Consider the following 21,251-nt stretch of genomic DNA (forward strand, 5'->3'; position numbering starts at 1 on the left):
CCCAGCCCTGGATCACTAGTAACTCGCTCCCAGGGCAGGTCATTCAGCAGGAATTTTGGATGTGCACAAAACACAGACAGGATTGGTTCCCATATGGTTACAGAGCTGCAGTAAAGTGGAACAATTTTCAGCTTGTGTGATTGGAGGATATCTGGATGCACATTATAAGACTGTCCTCCATAAATGAGGAAAAGTTGAGGTGCCTTTATTATTCTTTTGTTCCACTCTTTCTTTCTATGGGGAATTTGCTAATGCAATATCACTGTCTTCCTTTCAAACAAATAAAAAGGCAATGGCTGTTGAAAATAGCAATTCCAGTCCTAATAAGCATTTCTTGCTCAATTTTATCCTACTTTTTCTACAGCAAGTTACAGTGGATCAGTATATTTGATTTGGGAGAAATGAAGTAAAAGCTGCCCAAACTGAGCTTGAGCACTCCTGAATTTTGAGGTGTTCAAATCTGGAAGGCAGGTGCTGGGGGGGGAAGGGGCTGTGGGCTCCACGGAGGAGCATGGCAGCAGCGTGTCTGGAGCTGCACGGAGCCAGACACGCTGGTCTGAGTGGCACAGTAGCGGTTTGGGGGTTGGAGAAGGGGTAGGGAGTTCCGGGGGGCAGTCAAGGGACAAGGAGCAGGGGGGGTTGGATGGGGCAGAGGTTTGGAGGGGCAGTCGGGGACAGGCAGCAGTAGGATAGGCATGGGAGTCCCAGAGGTTTATCAGGGGACAGGTAGGGGGTGGGGTCCTGGGGGGAAGTTGGGGGGGTCTCAGGAGGGGGCAGTTGGGGACAAGGAGAAGGGAGGCTTAGATAGGGACTGGGGTCCCAAGGGGCAGTTGGGGCAGGGGTCTCGGGAGGGGGCAATCGGGGGACAAGGAGCAGCGGCATTTAGATAGGGGGTGGGTCCTGGGGGGCAGTTAGGGGCAGGGGTCCGGTGAGGGGGCAATCAGCGGCCGCGGGCTGGGATTCAAAGGGCTCTGGGCTGCCGGCAGCCGCGGGGAGCCCTGAGCCCTCTGACTCCCGGCCCCAGATGGGATTTAAAGGGCTCTGGGCTCCCCGCCGCTGCGGGCAGCCCAGACTCCTCTGATACCCAGCCGCGGCGGAGATTTAAAGGGCTCTGGGCTCCCCACGGCTGCCGGCAGCCCAGAGCCCTCTGACTCCCGGCCGCGGCTGGGATTCAAAGGGCTCTGGACTGCCCGCAGAGCGCCGTGTGGGGGGGATTTAGAATCCCCCCGTGGGCCGCACAGTGAGGCTCTGCGGGCCACATGCGGCCTGCGGGCCGTATGTTGTGCAGGCCTGCACTAAACCTTAGTGCCGCCCAATCAGGTCACTGAAGGTTTTGTGCATTAGTTACGTCATCTGAAAAAAAATATGATTCTTTGTTCTTACATATTTGTTTTGTCATCAGAACTTTGCAGAGATGGATAAATATTAACTCAGTTGTACAGTTGGCCTAAATACAGAGATTTTAACAGCTTGTAAGAGGCACCATGGCTTGGGTGGGGGGGGAGTATGGAGTCTAGCGCTGCATAAATTAGTGTTCTGTTCATGACTCTGCCACAAGCTACCTTATCAAATCACGTAAACTTTCTGTAACTGATCCTCAGCCTCTATAAAGGGAGGCAGCTCCATTTGCTCATTTACGCTAGCACATATGCTCATGTACACTAACTGAAGATGATCTGTGCCCATTATTTCATGTAGGAATTGGGAGTGGTCAGGTTAACACCTAAGAGTGGAATTGTGTGAGCTCAGAGATTTATTTGGGCTCTTCAGGGAAAGACTAAGAACTCAGAATTTGTGCACATTGCTCTCAGAGCAGGAGTCCTCTGCACTGGTCAGAAGGAGTCTTCGTTTACCAAACCTTAGAGCTTCCTTTGACTTTTCTATAGTAGGTCATTTCAGTAATGATGATGAAAATATTCTTCCTTCATGTTTTTACTCTTTTTATAAAATAAAGGTACTTTCTTAAATATTGCCCTGTACTTGCCCTTGAAAGGTGCCTCTTGCATAAGCCAATGTCAAAATCTGTTTACAATGTCATGGTTTAATATGATTTTGTCGGATAGATCAAGGGATAGAAACAAACATTAAACTGCAAAAATTTTAAAAAGGAGCCATCTTAAAGTCTTGTCATCTCAAATTTATTTACAATGTTCAGAACACAATCCAATTGCCATTGAGACCTAATCTTAAAGAGTGAAAGCATAAGGGGTTTGGTTTTTTTAAGCTAGTGGGGAAATCAAAATCACCTTATAATAGGATCAAGGTTTCAACCTTCACTATGAAAAGACTATCACATTTTTGTAGTAAACCACATATACATGCAAAGTTGGAACTTGCGGTGTCATCTAAAACCCATTGAAGTCAATGGGAGCGTTTGAGTTGACTTCTATTGGCTTTGGATCAGGCCTTAGGACCCAAGTTCTAGGGCTGAACACACAGCCCTGTTGCTTTGGATGAAAACTGGAAAACCAGAAGAGGGGAATGGAGGATACATGGAGCCCTTGACATCTGGTTAGCAGCAGACCCAGCAGTGTCAACCACCTCTGTAATTGTCTATAGATGGGAGGAGCTGGGTGACACACAGAATCCCTGGCATGAGGAACTCAGGGAGTCCCTGAAATAGAGGGGGATGGGAGAGTGGCACACAGAGAACTTTTGTGTGGGAATGATGGGATGCAAGAAACTCCTGGTGTGTACCATGAACTCAGTCCAGAGAAGCAACAAAGTGTGTGCCCTCTAGTTATATATTATTCTAGAGCCCATAAGATTGCTAGGTGCCTCACAGACATAGAATAAGGCAGATCCCTGACCAAGGATAAAGAAAAGGTTACAACATATAAGCAAAATGACTGAGGTAAAGTTTGGCATGCCTTGTTCCTACCATGATTATTTTACTTCTCCATATCTCCTTTATCTGTTCCCTCTTGCTTCTGTCTCTGAGCCAGCCAACCCCTCTATCTAAAACAGCATTGCTATTGTCAGCTATAGAGACACCCTTATGCTCTTAATGAACCACAATTAGCCAATAGAGGGCAATATATTCACACAGATATAGGGCCAAACCATGCCATTTAGGCAGTGACCCAAGGAGGGGGAAGCATTGAGATGCACTGTCCTACAGGAGTGTGTCTCAGAGGCACAATCCCTCCTAAGCAGCCCAGTGCCTGGCATAATTCCCCATCCTGTAGGCTTGCTTACTCCACCATGGGCTGGTGAGAAGAGGGGTAAATGCCAGTGCCATGGTCCTACCTGCTTCTCCCTGCTGTTCGCCTACAGGGGGATCTGAGAGAGCATGGCCTGAATATGACATATTGGCAAATTGATGGTAAAGACTCTAAAATGATTGACAAGTTTGTCTAAAACCTATTCTTCATTTCCATAGATGTGGTCCCATTTTTCATGTGCTCCTGTTTTAAAAGACAGCTCAAAGTAAGATTCTCAGGAGGGAGGTCATGACATGAGCCAATGAACTGTAGTTCGGCGTTTGACTGTGAGAGCAACTGACTTGAAAACCACTTCAATGACATCCGCGAGTCCCCAAACACTTGAAAAATCACCAGCAATGCAGTCTCCTAGAGAATGCCCAGAGTGAGGGTCAAAATCAAGCACCTGATTCCAAAAGTGTCTGAGAGATGAACATTCTAAAATGGGGCTGATATAGGTTGAGGATCTATGCCAGGATTCATTGTTGCATATAAATATAGATGCAGGTATAATTTATTTTCTAGGCCAGGGGTCTCAAACTCAAATGACCCCGAGGGCCGCATGAGGACTAGTGCATTGGCCCAAGGGCCGCATCACTGACACGCCCCCTTGCTGCCCCTGGCCCCACCCCCAATCCACCCCTTCCATGAGGCCCCGCCCCTGCCCTGTCTCTTCTCCACCTCCTCCCCTAAGCGCGCGGCTCCCCGCTCCTCCCCCCTCCCTCCTGGAAAGTGCTAAGCGCCACCAACAGCTGTTTGGTGGCTTGGCGGCGGGGCACTTAGGCGGCGGGTCCCGGAACAGAAGGGGCCCCCCACCGCCGAAGACCGGGCTGCGCTTCGGCGGCGGCGGGTCCCTCTTTTCCCCACCCCGGCCGGTCCCGCTTCCCTCCCCCGCCCCGGCCGGTCCCGCTTCCCTCCCCCACCCCCCGGCCCGGCCCCGGCGGGTCTCGCTTCCCTTCCCCACCCCCAGCCCGCCCCGGCGGGTCTCGCTTCCCTCCCCCACCCCCCGGCCCGGCCCGGCCCCGGCGGGTCTCGCTTCCCTTCCCCACCCCCGGCCCGGCCCGGCGGGTCTCGCTTCCCTTCCCTTCCTCCCCACCCCCCGGCCCGGCCCGGCCCAGCCCCGGCGGGTCTCGCTTCCCTCCCCCACCCCCCGGCCCGGCCCGGCCCGGCCCGGCCCGGCGGGTCTCGCTTCCCTTCCCCCCCCCCACGGCCCGGCCCCGGCGGCTCCCGCTTCCCCCCCCCCTTACCCGAGCGCGTCTCCGGCGAGGCCTGAGCTCCATCCCGCTCAGAGCCGCGTGGTGAGGGGGCGGGGCTGTGAGCTCCACGCCGAGCGCAGCGCTCAGCCCAGAGCTCCCAGCCCCGCCCCCTCCCCACGCGGCTCGGATCGGGGCGGGGCTCAGGCGCTCGGACGGAGACGCGCTCGGGTAAGAGGGGGGGGGTGAGGGGGGGAGGGAAAGGCTCCAGGAGAGGGGCGGAGGCGGGAGCCTCCGCTTTTCTCTTGGGGGCCCCTGCGGAGCCCGGGGCCCGGGGCAAATTGCCCCCTTTGCCCCCCCCTCTGGGCGGCCCTGGGGAGCTCTGCGGGCCGCAGGGAAGAGCTCCGCGGGCCGCATGTTTGAGACCCCTGATCTAATTTGTGGTTATCGGGTCATAAGATGAGGGACACTGAGGGCCCACAGTTGCCAACTTAGGTGCCTAAAATGAGGCACCTAAATAAGAGGTTTGATTTTCTGACATATAACTCCATTTGAAAATTCTGGGTGCTCAGCACTACTGAAAATCAGGCCACTTCATTAGCCCCCCTCTGCAGCATGGGGCACGGGTCACTTGCTGGAGGATTCTCTGCACCTTGAGGTCTTTAAACCACGATTTGAGGACTTCAATAACTCAGACATAGGTTAGGGGTTTGTTACAGGAGTGGGTGGATGAAATTTTGTGGCCTGCATTGTGCAGGAGGTCAGACTAGATGACCATAATGGTCCCCTCTGACCTTGAGTCTATGCGTTGACATTTTGGGGTATTGTGTAAAATCTGCTGCTGCACAAGCTGAAGGAATTGTTAACTAAGTAGCTGGCAAGTTCTTCTTTCTTCTCTGGGCTTGTGACCTCAGAAAAAGATACCAGAATGTTTCATGGTTGCTGACTTCTGGACTGTCAACCACCAAAATAAACCCTCTTCCTTAACCCACCAGAAGCGGGTCCTGCCCATCCACACTCCCTTTGTCAATCCACTTTATTTTGGAACCTCTGTGCTCTCTGGAAGGCACAACAGCGTTTGGACTGAGGAACATCAGAAAATGTTGGCTGTCCTCTGTGCAATGCAGCTTTGGGAGCCCTAATAATCAACCCAGTTATGTAGCCCTTATTCATGCTGAGTAGTTCTTATGCAAATAGTGCCACTGAAATGAATTGGACTACTCATATGAGAAAGTGCTAGCCAAGGTAAGTGTTGCAGAATCTCATCCAATGCTATTAATACTTATGTAGCACTACATGTTTTCAAAGAAATTATGTAAATTTTAACTATACCTCAGAGAGCCTCTGCAAGGTTGGTGCAGCCTGCATTCTTCCCATATGCATTAGAGTGTGGGGAGGGATTGTACCTTCCTGAAACATAACCACTCCTCCACCTGCCTCAGGAGCTGGTGGTCCTGCACTGCTCAAAATGCAGGCTTGTGCCATAAAACAGGGGAGGGATAGCTCAGTAGTTTGCGCATTGGCCTGCTAAACCCAGGGTTGTGAGTTCAATCCTTGAGGGGGCCACTTAAGGATCTGGGGCAAAAATCAGTACTTGGTCCTGCTAGTGAAGGCAGGGGGCTGGACTCAATGACCTTTCAAGGTCCCTTCCAGTTCTAGGAGATAGGTATATCTCCTATTATTATTTATATTATAAAACCATGATCTTTAATAAGAATAATTTGTGGTTGCTATATACTGCAGATTGTATTAGTTTGCTGCAAAATTCTGACTGTTACTCTGACAGATTACAGCATACCTCCCCAACTGGCTTTCAAGGCCTCAAACAGGGAAACAAAAATAACTTCTTCTGATAGTTTTTAAGATTAACTTGTGGGGTTAATAGCTTGGAAGCTATCTAGGAGGTATTGAATGTCCACTCTTTCTAAATATAGTGTAACAAAAAGATCATATATTGTGCCATGGGAAACATCCTTTTTTGTTTGTTTGAGAAAATGTTGCAAATATTTTGAGTCATGAGGGACTCACCATAAAATTAGCAATGCAAAAATCAACAAGACCGATTTTGTTTGACAATTTACATCCTTAAGAATAAAAAGTACTGTTTCAGGGCTAATCTCCACTACTGAGATCAGCCAGAGGCTGTTTTATCTGTAATAGAAAAATAAATCAACGAAGCAGGAGAAAATATCAGATTTTCAATGTCCCGTGAAATCAGGAAGACTTCAGGCCAGCCCTCTAGAATTAGAAAGATGCAGTTGTTTGCAACCTCTGATCCTTTTATCAAATATTTCAAATGCCCAACACGCAGGCATTATGCAAATATTAACAACAATGGTCAAATGTTACTAGTCCCATTACACACATTTTAGGAGTCCTTCCTGCAATATGCTTGTACACGTCTGAGTGATGTTGACTTGCTTCTCAGGGCTGGTCTACACTACCACTTACGTCAATGTCACTTATGACGGTCAGGGGCAGGGATGCTGGAACAGTTTTTATAATAGGGATGCTGAGAGCCATTGAACCAAACTGTAACCCCTGTATATAATGGAAACCACTTCAAGCCAGGGAGTTTAACAGCATACCTCGTTCCAGCACCTACGTTCAGGTATGTGAAAATGACACCACCCTGAGTGACATAAGTTATGTCAACTTAAAGCAGTGTCCACACTGCTCTATGTCGGCGGGAGACACTCTCCCATCAGCATAGAGCATCTTCACCAGATGCGCTATAGCGGGGCAGCTGCATCGGTGCAGTGGGGCAGCTGCATTGTTGCAGCGCAGTAGTGGAGACTTGCCCTCAGGTTCTGCTTTCCTAACCATAAATTTGTTTATTTCAAATTTATAAGCTGTGCTCCTCTACACTGTAATTTTCATATTTGCTTAGAAACTTACTGTAAATGCAAAAACTTAATATGATTTGAAACTGAAATTTCATGAGCTTTAAACTCTATGTATACTAGTTACTGTGTAACTGTATGATTAGGAAGATTTTCTTTTCTAGTTATGGGTCTGTGTTTCCCACAGAACAATGCAGTCCGTTTGACATCCAGATGACTCATATCAGGATGCTCCTGTGTGTTGGAAGCCTGAGGGGCACAGCTGGAATGGAACTGGAATTGGAATGTGAAGCAGTTCTGGAGCTTACACATTAATTTGGATACATACTTAACCATTAAAAATTAAATTGCATAGGATCTAGGATACTCTAGCGGGGACAAGTGCTGAGAAAAACAATTGGAATAATGTGCCAGGGGTGGAGAAATGATCACAGAAACAGATTTTAACATGTCACTTGCCTCTGATGGATTGCTAATTCAGTGGTTGTTAAGGATGGCTCCAAATGGCACTTTCCTTCAACCTCAGGTTAACCACTGAGGGCAGGGGGACTGTCTCTTCCATATGCCCAGTGCTCCCCTGCTTGGGCCCAGCCACTAGGGAGCAGCCAGTGGCTAGCAGGAAACAGAAGCTTCCCTGGAGCTTCTGCCTAGCCTGCCTGTTCACTTGAGAGCCCCTGGGGAGGGAAATCGCAGATTGCATTCCACTTTCCATTTAAACTCATCTCAGTGAGAAATGTGAAGGAGAAAAGGTTCTTCTGCTGTTCATATGATCAGCTAGCACATGTCAAGATAAGGCCTTAGCTCACTTGCTCTGAACACGGAGGGCATATGATAGTATAAAGTTCCACTGCTGTAGAACAAGAGCAGACTGCTGCAGCAGCAAGAGACTGCCTAGCTGATGAAGAAAAGGTAGAGAGGACCAGTACTACAGAAGCTCCATATCGACAGTTTAAGGACAGGTTGGTCAAATCAAGTATCCGCCCCTGCCCTCCCCCCGCCCCCATGTCCTCCTGAAAAGAAAGACAAGAACGGCTCCCATGACAGCTCCCATTCCCTCTATTACCTGGCAGGCAGAGAACAAATAGACATCCACCTCCATCCTGGGAAAGAGAGGCAGACACGAGAGGCTCCCCCCTCCAGCATGGCAAATCAATCTGCGGTTGGGCGCATGAGTCCATTGACCTCTTCAGACCCTCCTCAAGTTCAGAATTCCACACTGAAAGAGAATTTGTAAATTGCAAACATCTTGCTAATTCTGAGGATTTGTCCAAAACTTCAGAATCCAGGACTTTCAATTCATGCTGATTTGCTACGCCAAATAAGACACCACCGACTGAGGTTAAAGCTGCAATTCATCATGGCTATAGTAGTGGCAGAATTATCCAACTCCTTGTAATAAATGGTTTCGTTCTCTTTGAATATATATCTAAGCTCTCCAAAAAGAAGGCATGATGCCAATGCAAGAAGGTTATTTCAAATCTATGCTGAAAATAAAAACAGAAGGATAGAACATAGAAAAAGAAATGTTGCAGCAACAGGAGAATGTAGAGAAAGACAAAGAAGTAAAGAAATTATTAACAATTAAAAAGCAGTCATGTGGGACAGGAGAGGAGGGATGGAAATGATGGCAATAGTTAGCACTTTACAGACACTGACTATCCAATCTGCTGATTACCTTTAAGAGTAGGTAAGTCTGCTATACATGGGGAAAATGCAGCAAAGAAAGCTTAAGTGGTTTGATCAGAGCAAGGCTAAGCATTCAGAGTTTCCTTACATGGCCTGGGATAATATTGGTGCTAAAACTTTGGTGTGATTCCACCATAAATGATTCCTTCTGGTTTCAGATAAAAAGAGAGAGACATCATCTTACCAAAGTATTTATTTCCTTTCTCTTAAAGTACAAAAAGCCACATGGTAACATAAAATACTTATTTCTGCTCAAGTGCCTAGGCGGGGTTAAGTTCACAGACCTCAAATGCCTTCCCTAGGCCTTCAATCTTTGTTATAATAAGGATTGGTTGCATCCTAAGCATAACATCAGCTGGCTCAAAATTGAGCAAACAAATTCTTCCCCAAATTAACTTCCCATCCTTGCTTTCATTTAAGATCCAAGATCGTCCTCAGGGAACCCAAGATAACTGGCTGGTAAATAACAACATTAAGTTTTGGAGGCAATATATTACCAAAGAGACATAGCAGGAATGACACCCAGTTCACAAACACATAGCTCCAAATTTTTAAATTTAGGTGCATCAAGTTAAGTACTTCAGTCCATCTCGTGTCACCTAAATATGCAAGTATCTTATCTGTCTCTTAGGACCAGATTTTAAAATACATCTAGACACCCAACACCCATTGAAATCAAAGTGTTTTAATCAATTAGATGCATTTGAAAATCCCACTAGCACCAATATACCTTTAAAAATCTGGCCCTTATAGACTTTAAATAAATAAATGTAAATCATAAAAATACAACTAAAATACAAAAAAAATCTCTGTTTTCTTGAAGAACCTTCATTAGCCTCCTGAGAGTCAGACTCATATTGTATTCTCTCTCATCTTTCCCCTCTTCCACACCTCCCTGTGTTGTCATCTCTTCCAGTTTATTTTTGTCTATTTAGATTGTCAACTCTTTGGGGGCAAGAAATACATCTTTATCAGTGCTGTAAATTGCCATACTATAAAAATAATTAGCAATAATATTGACAGCAGTAGAGTTACTGCAGATTTAAAGCGACTCCAAATTTAAACTGATGTAAATGAGACCAGAATCTGGCTATGGTTATGTATCCAAAGCTTACTCCAATCTTTGCAAATCCCATCTTTCCCAGTAGGTCCACATGAGTTTTGCTCTTCCTTTCCTCTTACCTAACCAAGAGAGTCACATGACTTGGCTCCCTTTTCCATCCATGAAACATCCCTTTCATATCAGCTACATGACAGTACTCCTGTTCCCAGTCATCCAGCTATATGCCCCAATCCTCCCCCATCAGACAAGTTCTGCACCATCTCTCCTTTCCCATCCTGGCCAATATTTTAAAATCCAGCTCTCAAATAGATTTCAAGAGTGACAGATAATGAATGATGGAATAGAGAAAAAATGGGCTTGCTTTAGCGATGTGTGCCAAGAAACGGCCACAACTTCACTTGGACCAAGAGGATCAAGGAAAGAAGAGTGGATAGAGTCATAAATATAGAAATTGATTGAGGAAAGAAAAGCCTTTAAAAAGAGGCAAGCAGAGGTGGCATGACAAAAACAATGCCCGCTGTAGCAGGAACATATAGAGAAAGACAAAGAAGTAAAGAAGTTATTCGGCAAGATGAGAGAGAATGGTTTGATAAAGAACCAAGAGAAGCCAAAGAAGCATCAGTGAAAGGTGACTAAGGAATAATTTCAGGTGTGTAAGCAACCGTCATCATGGTTCCGGAGTCAAAGTGGTATTGTAAAAGTGAAAAATGGAAGGCTGTTAACAATGGAAGCAGAGCAAAACGAATGATGATGGGAACATTTTAATGCAGTACTCAACCAACCAGAGCCACGCAATTGCCAGCATCATTCCACAGTCACAGTGGTATCATAAAAGCAAAAAATGGAAGATTATTAACAACGCAAACAGAGCAAAAGGAACAATAGCGAGAACATTTTTAATGAGGTACTCAAACAAGCCAGATCCCACAATTCCAAAAGATAGATGCAAAGAAGGTGAAGAATTAAACTGCTAGAAATTCTGGAAGCAGAAATAAAGAAAGCAATTAAGCAGCTACAAAATAGTAACGTGTCTGGTGAACACAAGATCACTGCTGAACTGTTTAAAGCTGATGAGGATGTGGGAGGTCATGAAATACATAAATTTGGTAATATAGTTTGGGAGAAAGAACTCTGCCCAGAGGTTTGGAAGAAAGGTGTGATCTGTAAATTATCAAAGAAAGACAACCAACTGCTGTGTGATAATTGTTGAAGAAAAACATTACTTTCTGTACCCAAAAAGTGTTCTGCATGATGCTATAGAATAGAATAGAATCAAACTAGTTCAGGGCAACTGCATCTGTATTTCCCTCAACAAGGACACCTGCTCTCAAGCTTCTGAAAGTTTTCAAATGCTAGAAGCTCACAACAGGAAACAAAATACATTCCATCTGAAAGACTTGCAGAAAATATTTGGTGTCCACTGGTGAGAGAAAGTGACTAAAGTAACTAATGCTGATGTTATAAAAAGGACTGGCCAACAGATTGTACAGATAATGATTTGAGAAAGAAGGCTGAAGTGGTTTGGGCATGTATACTGATGTAAAAAAAATGGTATTTATAGACAAACTTTTCCCTGGATACCCCTTGGTGGAAGACTGAAATGAGGAGGACAGCAGATGACATATAAGAAAACTGAGAAAGATATTGCTATCATGGAGCAAGAAATGTGGCACTAAACAGATGGAGGTGGAAATACTGGGTTGTCTCATGTGTCACAAGGCATGAGTGTATCTAATCTAATCCTAGTCCACATGACCTCTACATAATCCTTGCATTTCCAGGCTAGCAGGACTCTACCTTCTAAGGGAAAAACAATCACAGGCTCTGATCTCCTGTCTCAGTTTTTAGGTCAAATTTTGTACTACTTCTGGGCTCCCAAAGTTACATTTTGACAGTCCTTGTACAGGGTGGGATTTGGACTGATAAAACTGGCTCCCACCCAACAAGGACTGTAGAGATGCTATGTGTATGCAATTATTTCTGAAAGATAAATTGCTTCTGTGTGTAGGAACATAGACAGTGAAGGAAGGTTAACTTTGCTGAAATGAATTAAACTTAACCATTAAAAGGTTTTTAAACAACATTATTTTAGAAAAATGACTACATTTGAACCATTAGCAACTGGTGAATTGGATAATAAAAGCATTTTTCCCTCAAACCATGACATAAAAGCTCTGGATCAGAGATCTTAATTTATGGTCACTTGGAGAAATAATATCAATGGAAATACCTCAGAGAATGAACAGAGTATGATTTTGGCCCAGTAGCTCTGCTTCCTTGGTTTTCAGATTTAAATTATTTTTACATTGATATATCCGTGGTATTTAACTCTGATAAAACTCAAAAACATGTCCGAAATACAAATGGTCCCTGTTTCAAGGAATGTGGAGAAGAAGGGAATTTTATACATATTTTATACACATCTGGTGAGGGTGCCCAGCAGCACAAAGATTTTGGATCAAAATTTCCAACCAGATGGGGGAAAATAACATGGTGTACTTCACCTAAAGACACCCTAGTGAATTTACTAGATTTGCCATTTATTGATTCAGCATTTAGAGAATACAAGGCTTTAATACCTTATCAACTTATAGCTGCTAGGATCCCCTCTATTTCCACTTGGTATAACAAAATCTAGAAAAAATGTTCCATGGAATAGTGAACACAACAAATATATATTCAGCTAGGTAAATGGAAAACCATCAATTAGTGAGATAACTGTCTGACTGTTAAGGCAACGCAATATATATATCAATCTTCATAGTAGAAAAAGCTCTAATATTTTGACGTTGTTGTTATAGCAGGGCAAATGAAACATAATCCCTAAAAATTAAAGAAAGACCACCTCTCACTCTCAATTAAAAAAACAAGACAAGGACTCTGAGTGGAATCCCGCCTCATAGAAGTCAATGACAAAACTGTCATTGATATCAGTGGGGCCAGGATTTCACGACCTATGTTTATATTGACCAAACTCATAGCAATTTACCAAGAAGTTACCCAGGGGACACTAGTTTGTTGGACTAGATGGCAAAGCTATGTAATAAAAAGTGATTAAGATCCAGTTGTTGTAATATGGACGGTATGACCAATTTGCTTCTTTTAATCAAATATTATAAAACATTTCTTGCATTACAATTTTTTTAAAATATTTTGTGGGGGATAACATGTATACAGGCATTTTGTCAAACAGATTTTTATCCCAAAATATACATTTCCCAAGGTCACCTGTGTAAATTGTAGAGAAATACATTATGCAGCACAGCAAACAGGTTACACATGGAGGCAGCTTCACAACAGTAAACCACGTAACCCGTCTTTGGGTACGTCTACACTACAAGACTATTTCGAATCAACTTAATTCGAATTTGTGGAATCGACCTTATGAAGTCGAAGTTGTGTATCCACACTAAATACACTAGTTCGACTGTGTGAGTCCACAGTAACGGGGCCAGTGTCGACTTTGGAAGCGGTGCACTGTGGGAAGCTATCCCACAGTTCCCGCACTCCCCGCTGCCCACTGGAATCCTGGGATTTCCCCCCAATGCATGCTGGGGGGAAAAATGTGTCGAGGGTGGTTTTGGGTAAGTGTCATCATTGAACCGTCACTCCCGCCCTCTCTCCTTGAAAGCGCCGGCGGGAAATCTGTTCGCGCCCTTCTCTGGTCGGTTACAGCTCGGACGCCACAGCACTGCGAGCATGGAGCCCGCTGCGATCATCGCTGCACTTATGGCCATTGTCAACTCCTCGCACCTCATCGTCCACCTCTTCCACAGTCAGCTGCTGAGAAATCGGGCGAGGAGGCTCCGGCAGCGCGGTGAGGACAGGAAGTCACAGAGTGGCGCAGACCTCTCACAAAGCAGGGTACGCCGCGCAGTGGAGATCATGGTGGCAATGGGTCAAGTTCATGGTGTGGAACGGCGATTCTGGGCCCGGGAAACAAGCACGGACTGGTGGGACCGCATAGTGCTGCAGGTCTGGGATGAATCACAGTGGCTGCAGAACTTCAGGATGCGTAAGGGCACTTTCCTTGAACTCTGTGACTTGCTGGCCCCTGCCCTTAAGCACCAGGACACCCGGATGCGAGCAGCCCTGACTGTGCAGAAGCGAGTGGCCATAGCCCTCTGGAAACTTGCAACGCCAGACAGCTACCGGTCAGTAGCGAACCACTTTGGCGTGGGCAAATCTACCATAGGGCTTGCTGTGATTCAAGTAGCCCACGCAATCATTGAGCAACTGTTCTCAAAGGTAGTGACCCTGGGAAACATCCAGGTCGTCATAGATGGCTTCGCCGCGATGGGATTCCCAAACTGCGGTGGGGCTATAGATGGCACTCACATCCCTATCCTGGGACCGGCCCACCAGGCCAGCGAGTACATTAACCGAAAGGGCTACTTTTCTATGGTGCCGCAAGCACTGGTGGACCATAGGGGACGTTTTACCAACATCTACGTGGGGTGGCCGGGCAAGGTTCATGATGCGCGTGTGTTCAGGAACTCTGGTCTGTTTAAACGCCTCCAGGCAGGTAGTTTCTTCCCGGACCACAAAATAACGGTTGGGGATGTGCAGATGCCTACAGTGATCCTCGGGGACCCAGCCTACCCGCTAATGCCCTGGCTCATGAAGCCCTATACAGGCGCCTTGGACAGTGAGAAGGAACTCTTCAACTACCGGCTGAGCAAGTGCAGAATGGTGGTGGAGTGTGCTTTCGGACGTCTCAAGGGGAGATGGAGGAGCTTACTGACTCGCTCGGACCTCAGCGAAAAAAATACCCCCGTTGTTATTGCTGCTTGCTGTGTGCTCCACAATCTCTGTGAGAGCAAGGGGGAGACCTTTATGGCTGGATGGGAGGTTGAGGCCAATCGCCTGGCTGCTGATTACGCTCAGCCAGACAGCCGTGCCGATAGAAGATCCCAGCGGGAAGCGCTGTGCATCCGGGAGGCTTTGAAAGATAGGTTCCTCGGAGAGCAGGGTAACCTATGACTCTCCAGTTGATTTACAGAGAAGCTGAACCTGAGCCTGTTTCAGTGACTGTTGACTTCGATCTACGGTTACATACCCCGTTCTCCAGGTTTCCCCCCTTCCAACACACGTTTTAAAATAACTTTAATGGAACACTGATTATTAATAAAGTTTTCTTTAATTATGAATTCCTGTTCAAGGGTTGAAACATGGACGCAGACTGTGGTGGGTACGGTGTGCACTGATGTCCAGACCACTTCTACACTAGAGGAATGACAGGCTCCTGCTCCTACAGCGGTCTCTGGGGGGAGGACGGTTGCAGGTGGGTGTGCAGGAAGGGGTGGGTTTGCAGGAAGGGGTGAGGGGTGCCGTCTTTGGGACGGAGTTTGGATGCAGGCTCTGGACTGGGGGTTGGGGCGTAGGAAGGGGTGAGGGGTGTGTGGGAAGGGTGAGTATGTGTCCGTGGATGAGGGCTCTTGCTGGGGCTCAGGGCATCGGAGAGGCTCGTGGCTAGGGGGGAAGGGCATGGTAAGGGCAGCCTGCCTTGCCATTTGTGGATGTCAGGCGCTAGGACCCTGGGGCAGCATACACCTCACAGACTGACCCGGGGCATCATTCACCTCCCAGAATGACCCTAGTGCCTAGTGACTGCAGTCTGTGTGTGTCCTGCTGTTGATCCTGCCCCCAAGTCTGTACCCTGGTAATGGAGGCTGTCCTATCCAATTAAAAAAACCCTCCCCCCCCTTCACACAAAGTCTTCTGACAAGGAAAACGTGACGGAAACTGTGAATAACAACAAACTACTTTTAATACTCAACTACACAGTGGGGGGATGAAACTTGGATTTGGGACTGGGTGATCCAGGAAGGGAAGCACTTCTCACACTTTAGGGAATGAGAGCTGTTTGGTACATGAGCACTCTGCTGGGGTGGAGTGACAGTTTTCACGGCCCCTAGCGCCCCTCCTTCTTGTGATTTTTGGTGAGGGGGGGACAGGACTTTGTGGCGGGGGAAGGCGGTTGCAGATACAGTTCAGGGGGGCTCTCTGCTCCTGCCTGTGGTCCTGCAGAACATCTACAAGGCGCCGGAGCGTGTCCGTTTGCTCCCTCATTAGCCCAAGCAGCGTTTGAGTCGCCTGCTGGTCTTCCTGCCGCCACCTGTCCTCCCGTTCGCTGTGTGAGCGCTGGTGCTGACATAGGGTCTCCCTCCACTGTCTCTGCTCGGCCGCCTCGGCTCTGGAGCAAGCCATCAGTTCCGAGAACATGTCGTCCCTAGTCTTTTTCTTTCGCCGCCTAATCTGCGCCAGCCTCTGTGAGGGGGATGCTGAGGCAGTTCGTGAAAGAGCCGCAGCTGTGTGATGGGAAAAAGGAAGTGATTTCCTTGAAAAGATACATGTTTGCGAACACTGAACACAGTCTAGTCAGTTTCTGTGAACAAGACCATACAGGGCACCTAGTCTCATGAGCTCTCAGGACAAGTTCGAGATTTCGGAATACGCTTTCATTGGCTGCGGTCTTGCACAGGAGATCGGACAAGCGGGGCGGTACAGCTGAATCTGTGTAGCAGCCAGGCCTGGTAAGCACTACACTATAGGCTGCTTAACAGTTAATGGATAGCTGTGCCCTCCCGCTGAAGGCAATCTGTAAAGCATAAAGTCTGACCCTGTTCCAGCCCCTCGCGGCTGTGCACGGGAAAGATCACTGTATGCTTTTCCTCTGTGGCCTCCAACACGTGGCTGTTAAGCGAAGGTCATTGCTATGCAAAGTAAAAGTCAAGCATTCACAATAGTAACAGTACACTAATTGCCCTAATTAGATGCAGCAGTCGCCGAACGAGATTAGCCTGAGGCGGGTCACTCGGAGAGAGAGAGAGAGGATGCTGCTCGAATCCCTGCACAGACCAGGACCGTACGCTGCCATGCTGGTGGAGGCAATGATTCCGCTGTACATTAGGATGGCCTGGCGCGGAAGAGTGTGCTTCCACGGAGCACCAAATAAGGCACCTCTCCCCAGGAACCTCCTGCGGAGACTTTTCGAGCTGCTCTCCGAGAGCTTCGTGGAACTGTCCCAGGAGGATTTCTGTTCCATCCCTATCTGTGTGGACCTTCTCTTTATATAGTTTTTTAAGCAAAAGGTTTTATATAGTTTTTACATATTTTTTATTCCTGTTTTTAAAAAAATAAATGTTTCCATGTTTATAGCACTTACCGACTGATCCTTCCCCTGATTCTGAGTCCGGGTTAGGGTTGGTAGGGGAGGGGAGGGTTGGTAGGGGATCTCTGTCAGGGTGATGAAGAGATCCTGGCTGTCGGGGAAAGCAGTATTGTAAGCGCTATCGCCTGCGTCGTCCTCCACAAACCCTTCCTCATCTTCCCCATCGGCGAACATCGCCGAGGAACTGCCCCTCAACACTATCCCATACTCAGAGTCCACGGTCACTGGTGGGGCAGTGGTGGCAGACCCACCTAGAATGGCATGCAGTGCCTCGTAGAAGCGGCAGGTCTGGGGCTGTGCTCCGGAGCGTCCGTTTGCTGCTCTGACTTTTTGGTAGCCTTGTCTCGGGTCCTTGATTTTCACGCGGCACTGCGTTGTATCCCGGCTGTATCCTCTGTCTCTCATGGCTTTGGAGACCTTCTCGTAGGTCTTTGCATTCCGTTTGTTGGAGCGCAGCTCCGAAAGCACAGACTCATCGCCCCACACAGCAATCAGATCCAGGACTTCACGGTCTGTCCATGCTGGGGACCTCTTTCTATTCTGGGATTGCATGGACTCCTCTGCTGGAGAGCTCTGCATCGTTGCAGGTGCTGCTGAGCTCGCCCCGATGTCCAACCAGGACATGAGATTCAAAGTGCCCAGACAGGAAAAGGAATTCAAATTTTCCCGGGTCGTTTCCTGTGTGGCTGGTCAGAGAATCCAAGCTTGGACTGCTGTCCAGAGCGTCAACAGAGTGGTGCACTGTGGGATAGCTCCCGGAGCTAGTAAGTTCGATTTGCATCCACACCTAGCCTAATTCGACATAGCCATGTCGAATTTAGCGCTACTCCCCTCGTCGGGGTGGAGTACCGAATTCGAACTAAAGAGCCCTCTAGGTCGAACTAATTAGCTTCCTGGTGTGGATGGGTGCACGGTTAATTCGAATTAACGCTGCTAAATTCGAATTAAAGTCCTAGTGTAGACCAGGCCTTTGCAACAGTGTTTGGGCTGAGAAGTAGCCTTCATTTCCCCAGCTAGTTCACTCTTTGGCACTTGGGGATGCATGCTTGCCACCTAGTGGCTACTACCAGAAACTGAAGCAATTTACAGATGGTAATGAAGAGCTGGGGTCTATCATTTTATGGTTATATTTGGGAATTAATTAGTTGCTTCCGCACCTGGGGAAAGTACTATTCGTTTGATGTACTTTATGACTGGATTGTGACTGGACTTTGTGCAGGAACATGGAGGGAAAGGGAAAGATGCAGGAACAGTCTCCCACACCCAGATGCAAAGGTCAGTCACAATCACAGCTCCTGGACACAGAGAAGTGCGGGCACTGTATAGGGGATGCATATTGCTCTGGAGGGAGTGAAGACGATCCAGGACCATGGCCCTTCCCCTTCCATGCAATGGGGAACAGGCTACACCCAAAGCTTGCAACGTATCAATCTTTATAACCATGGTGTGATGGGAATATGGGTAATATTTAAGGAATACTATAACTATATTTAAGTCTATGCCCTCTTGGTCTTAATGTTAAATGGAGTTACCACAGAGTGATTTACTTAGTGATGGCTATTCCTCTTGGGTACTGGCAGATTTTCCATGACACAGTAATAAGTTTGCTGTCTATCCTCACCGGGGAAAACTAAGTCAGTGCTGAGTGTGTCTGTGGCCCAGAATCTGCTGAGAGTGGTGAGTCACTGGTAAAGTTAGGAGAGGCTGTGAGCCAGAACTCCACTGGGAGCAGGGAAACTGAGGCACAATGGAAAGGTGATGTGGAACAAAGGAGACGCTGGGTAGTAAAGAGTGCTACCAAATTCATGATACCCAGCAGATGGTGGGAAAACACTCAGTGTTTGAAGCAACCACTGGGGGAAATGTAGATGTTGTGACAGACCTAGGGCCTGTGAGTCACCTTGTTATTCCTCCCACACTTACAGTGTGAGGGAATCTTGTTTATAGTAACTGGGTGTGAGCTCTCTAACACCACCAGGCTTCCAGCCACTCAAATACTCTCCTCTGGGCTACACCAGCCTGTCTTTGCCTTGCAGGATAGCAATAGGTGTACCACAGTCCCCGAGTCCCCTTGAGGCATTCTCCTGTGATATCCAGCCCCTGACACTAGCTACTCACAGAAATCCCAGATTCTTTGCCCTCAGTGGAGCAACATTCCCCAGTTTACCAGTTTTACCTCAAACCACCACTGCTATGTACAGGGCCGGCTCCAGCTTTTTTGCTGCCCCAAGCGGCAAAGAGGAAAAAAAAAAAAAGATAAAGCCGTGATCAGTGACACTTCGGCAGCTGCTCTACCATGCCGCTTCATTCTTTGGCGGCAATTTGGTGGCCAGTCCTTCCCTCCGAGAGGGACTGAGGGACCCGCCGCCGAATTGCCGCCGAAGACCCGGACGTGCCGCCCCTTTCCATTGGCTGCCCCAAGCATCTGCTTCCTGTGCTGGTGCCTGGAGCCGGCCCTAGGTGTGTAACACACAGCACTTGAGTGATATGGGGAATTTCTGAATTAACCCTCTAGAAAGCTGCCTCTGGCTCTCTACAAGCTCTCACATAGCCCTGTCATGAGAGATAAGGAATAAGGTCCTACCTCCCCCAGCTGCTCGAGGGGATACTCTCAGAGCAATCCATGTAGGGCTTATGCCTCTCTACAAACTGATCACTTTCCACGGTGTGTCAAAAAGCTGCACACTCCTTGGCAGGTCTGTTTAAAGCAACGTTAACTCCCACAGGGATTTCTGCTCTAAATGTGCCGGCTCTGAGGGAAGGATTCTGTGGAAAACAGGCCGTTCCCTTGCTCCAATCCAGGCTCTGCTGTTCTGATGCTGCAGAGCTGATGCGGAAGGCCTGAGGGTTCCTGGAGAGCATGCTGCAACGCCAGCAATCCCATGCTGCCGCAGCCACAGCAATATGTTATCTTTCTCCCATGGCACCTTCCAATGGAAGGAAGAATGTGACACGGGAGTTGGAGCCTCTCCCTGGCTTACAGATAACCCATCCTGCAGTAACACAAATGTGGACTCAGGGGAATGCTGTGCTGGGGTGTACATGCCCTGCAAGATACTCACGCATGAAGGGACGCAACACTGCTGTTAGCACTGGAGTCTGGGCAATAAGGAAGAGGAGTTGGAAATTCTGACTGAGGAGGGAAAATGGGGGAACCTGGTGGGATGATGTGTATGACTGGACTGTTAGTGTCACTGGTTACAATCCATTTAGGTAAGGGAAAGAGGGTAAAAGTGGTGGGCAGTGCGGCAGTTGACATTAGACCAGCAGTTCTCAAACTGTGGGTCAGGACCGCAAAGTGGGTTGCAACTCCATTTTAATGGGGTCACCAGGGCTGGCTTAGACTTTTGGCCTCCCCTCCTGGGCCAGTGGGGCTCAGACTTTGGCTTTGGCACTCCCACCCAGGGTGGTGGAGCTCGGGCAGGTTCAGGTTTCGGTCCCCCCTCCTGGGGTCGTGTAGTAATTTTTGTTGTCAGAAGGGGATCGGATTGCAGTGAAGTTTGAAAACCCCTGCATTTGACACATCATTACCTGTTTTACGTGCTTGGTTATTGAAAATCCCAGGACCTCGAATGAACAGGGATCAATCTGCTCACTCACACAGACCACAAGGGGAACTGGTGTGGGGCTGGCACAGTTCACTGAATCCAAACCAGAGAGCAGGAAACATTTCTCCTTTTGCACCTGTCTGTGACTTGTGGGAAGAAATTAGGTTAGCACGGGGGACTTCCTGTTGGGAGTCAGATGGGGGAGGTCTCACATAGCCAGGAGTAAATCATCCTTGGAGATTTTGAAAAATTATAGATACTTTTCTAATACAACGTTTTGTACCCAATTAGGGGTGACTCTATTGTGGGCCTCCTTGTAGTGGATAAAGATGAACTGATCACTGGACTGGATGTTCGTGGTTGCTCTGGGGCCAGTGATCATGACTTGACTGTAATCAGTAAGGACCAGTAAGGAGGTTTTGGAACAAATTGATAAATTAAACAGCAATAAGTCATCAGAACCAGATGCTATTCACCCAAGAGTTCTGAAGAAACTCAAATGTGAAATTGCAGTACTACTAACGGTGCTATGTAACCTATC

General features: G+C 47.6%; 1 protein-coding gene across 2 annotated transcripts in view; it reads right to left on the reverse strand.

Annotated features, from left to right (window-relative positions):
• Nucleotides 1-8,401: 8,401 nt before the first annotated feature.
• Nucleotides 8,402-21,251, reverse strand: part of LOC123362722 — a 64,821-nt gene continuing 51,971 nt past the window's right edge. For both annotated transcript variants that reach the window (XM_045003161.1, XM_045003163.1), the window contains exon 9: nucleotides 8,402-8,455. In XM_045003161.1, the coding sequence (XP_044859096.1) occupies nucleotides 8,426-8,455 (30 nt within the window). In that variant the 3' untranslated portion in view covers nucleotides 8,402-8,425. The remainder of the gene's footprint in view (nucleotides 8,456-21,251) is intronic.

This window comes from Mauremys mutica, chromosome 2 (genome assembly GCF_020497125.1).
Source record: "Mauremys mutica isolate MM-2020 ecotype Southern chromosome 2, ASM2049712v1, whole genome shotgun sequence".
Lineage (NCBI taxonomy): Eukaryota > Metazoa > Chordata > Testudines > Geoemydidae > Mauremys > Mauremys mutica.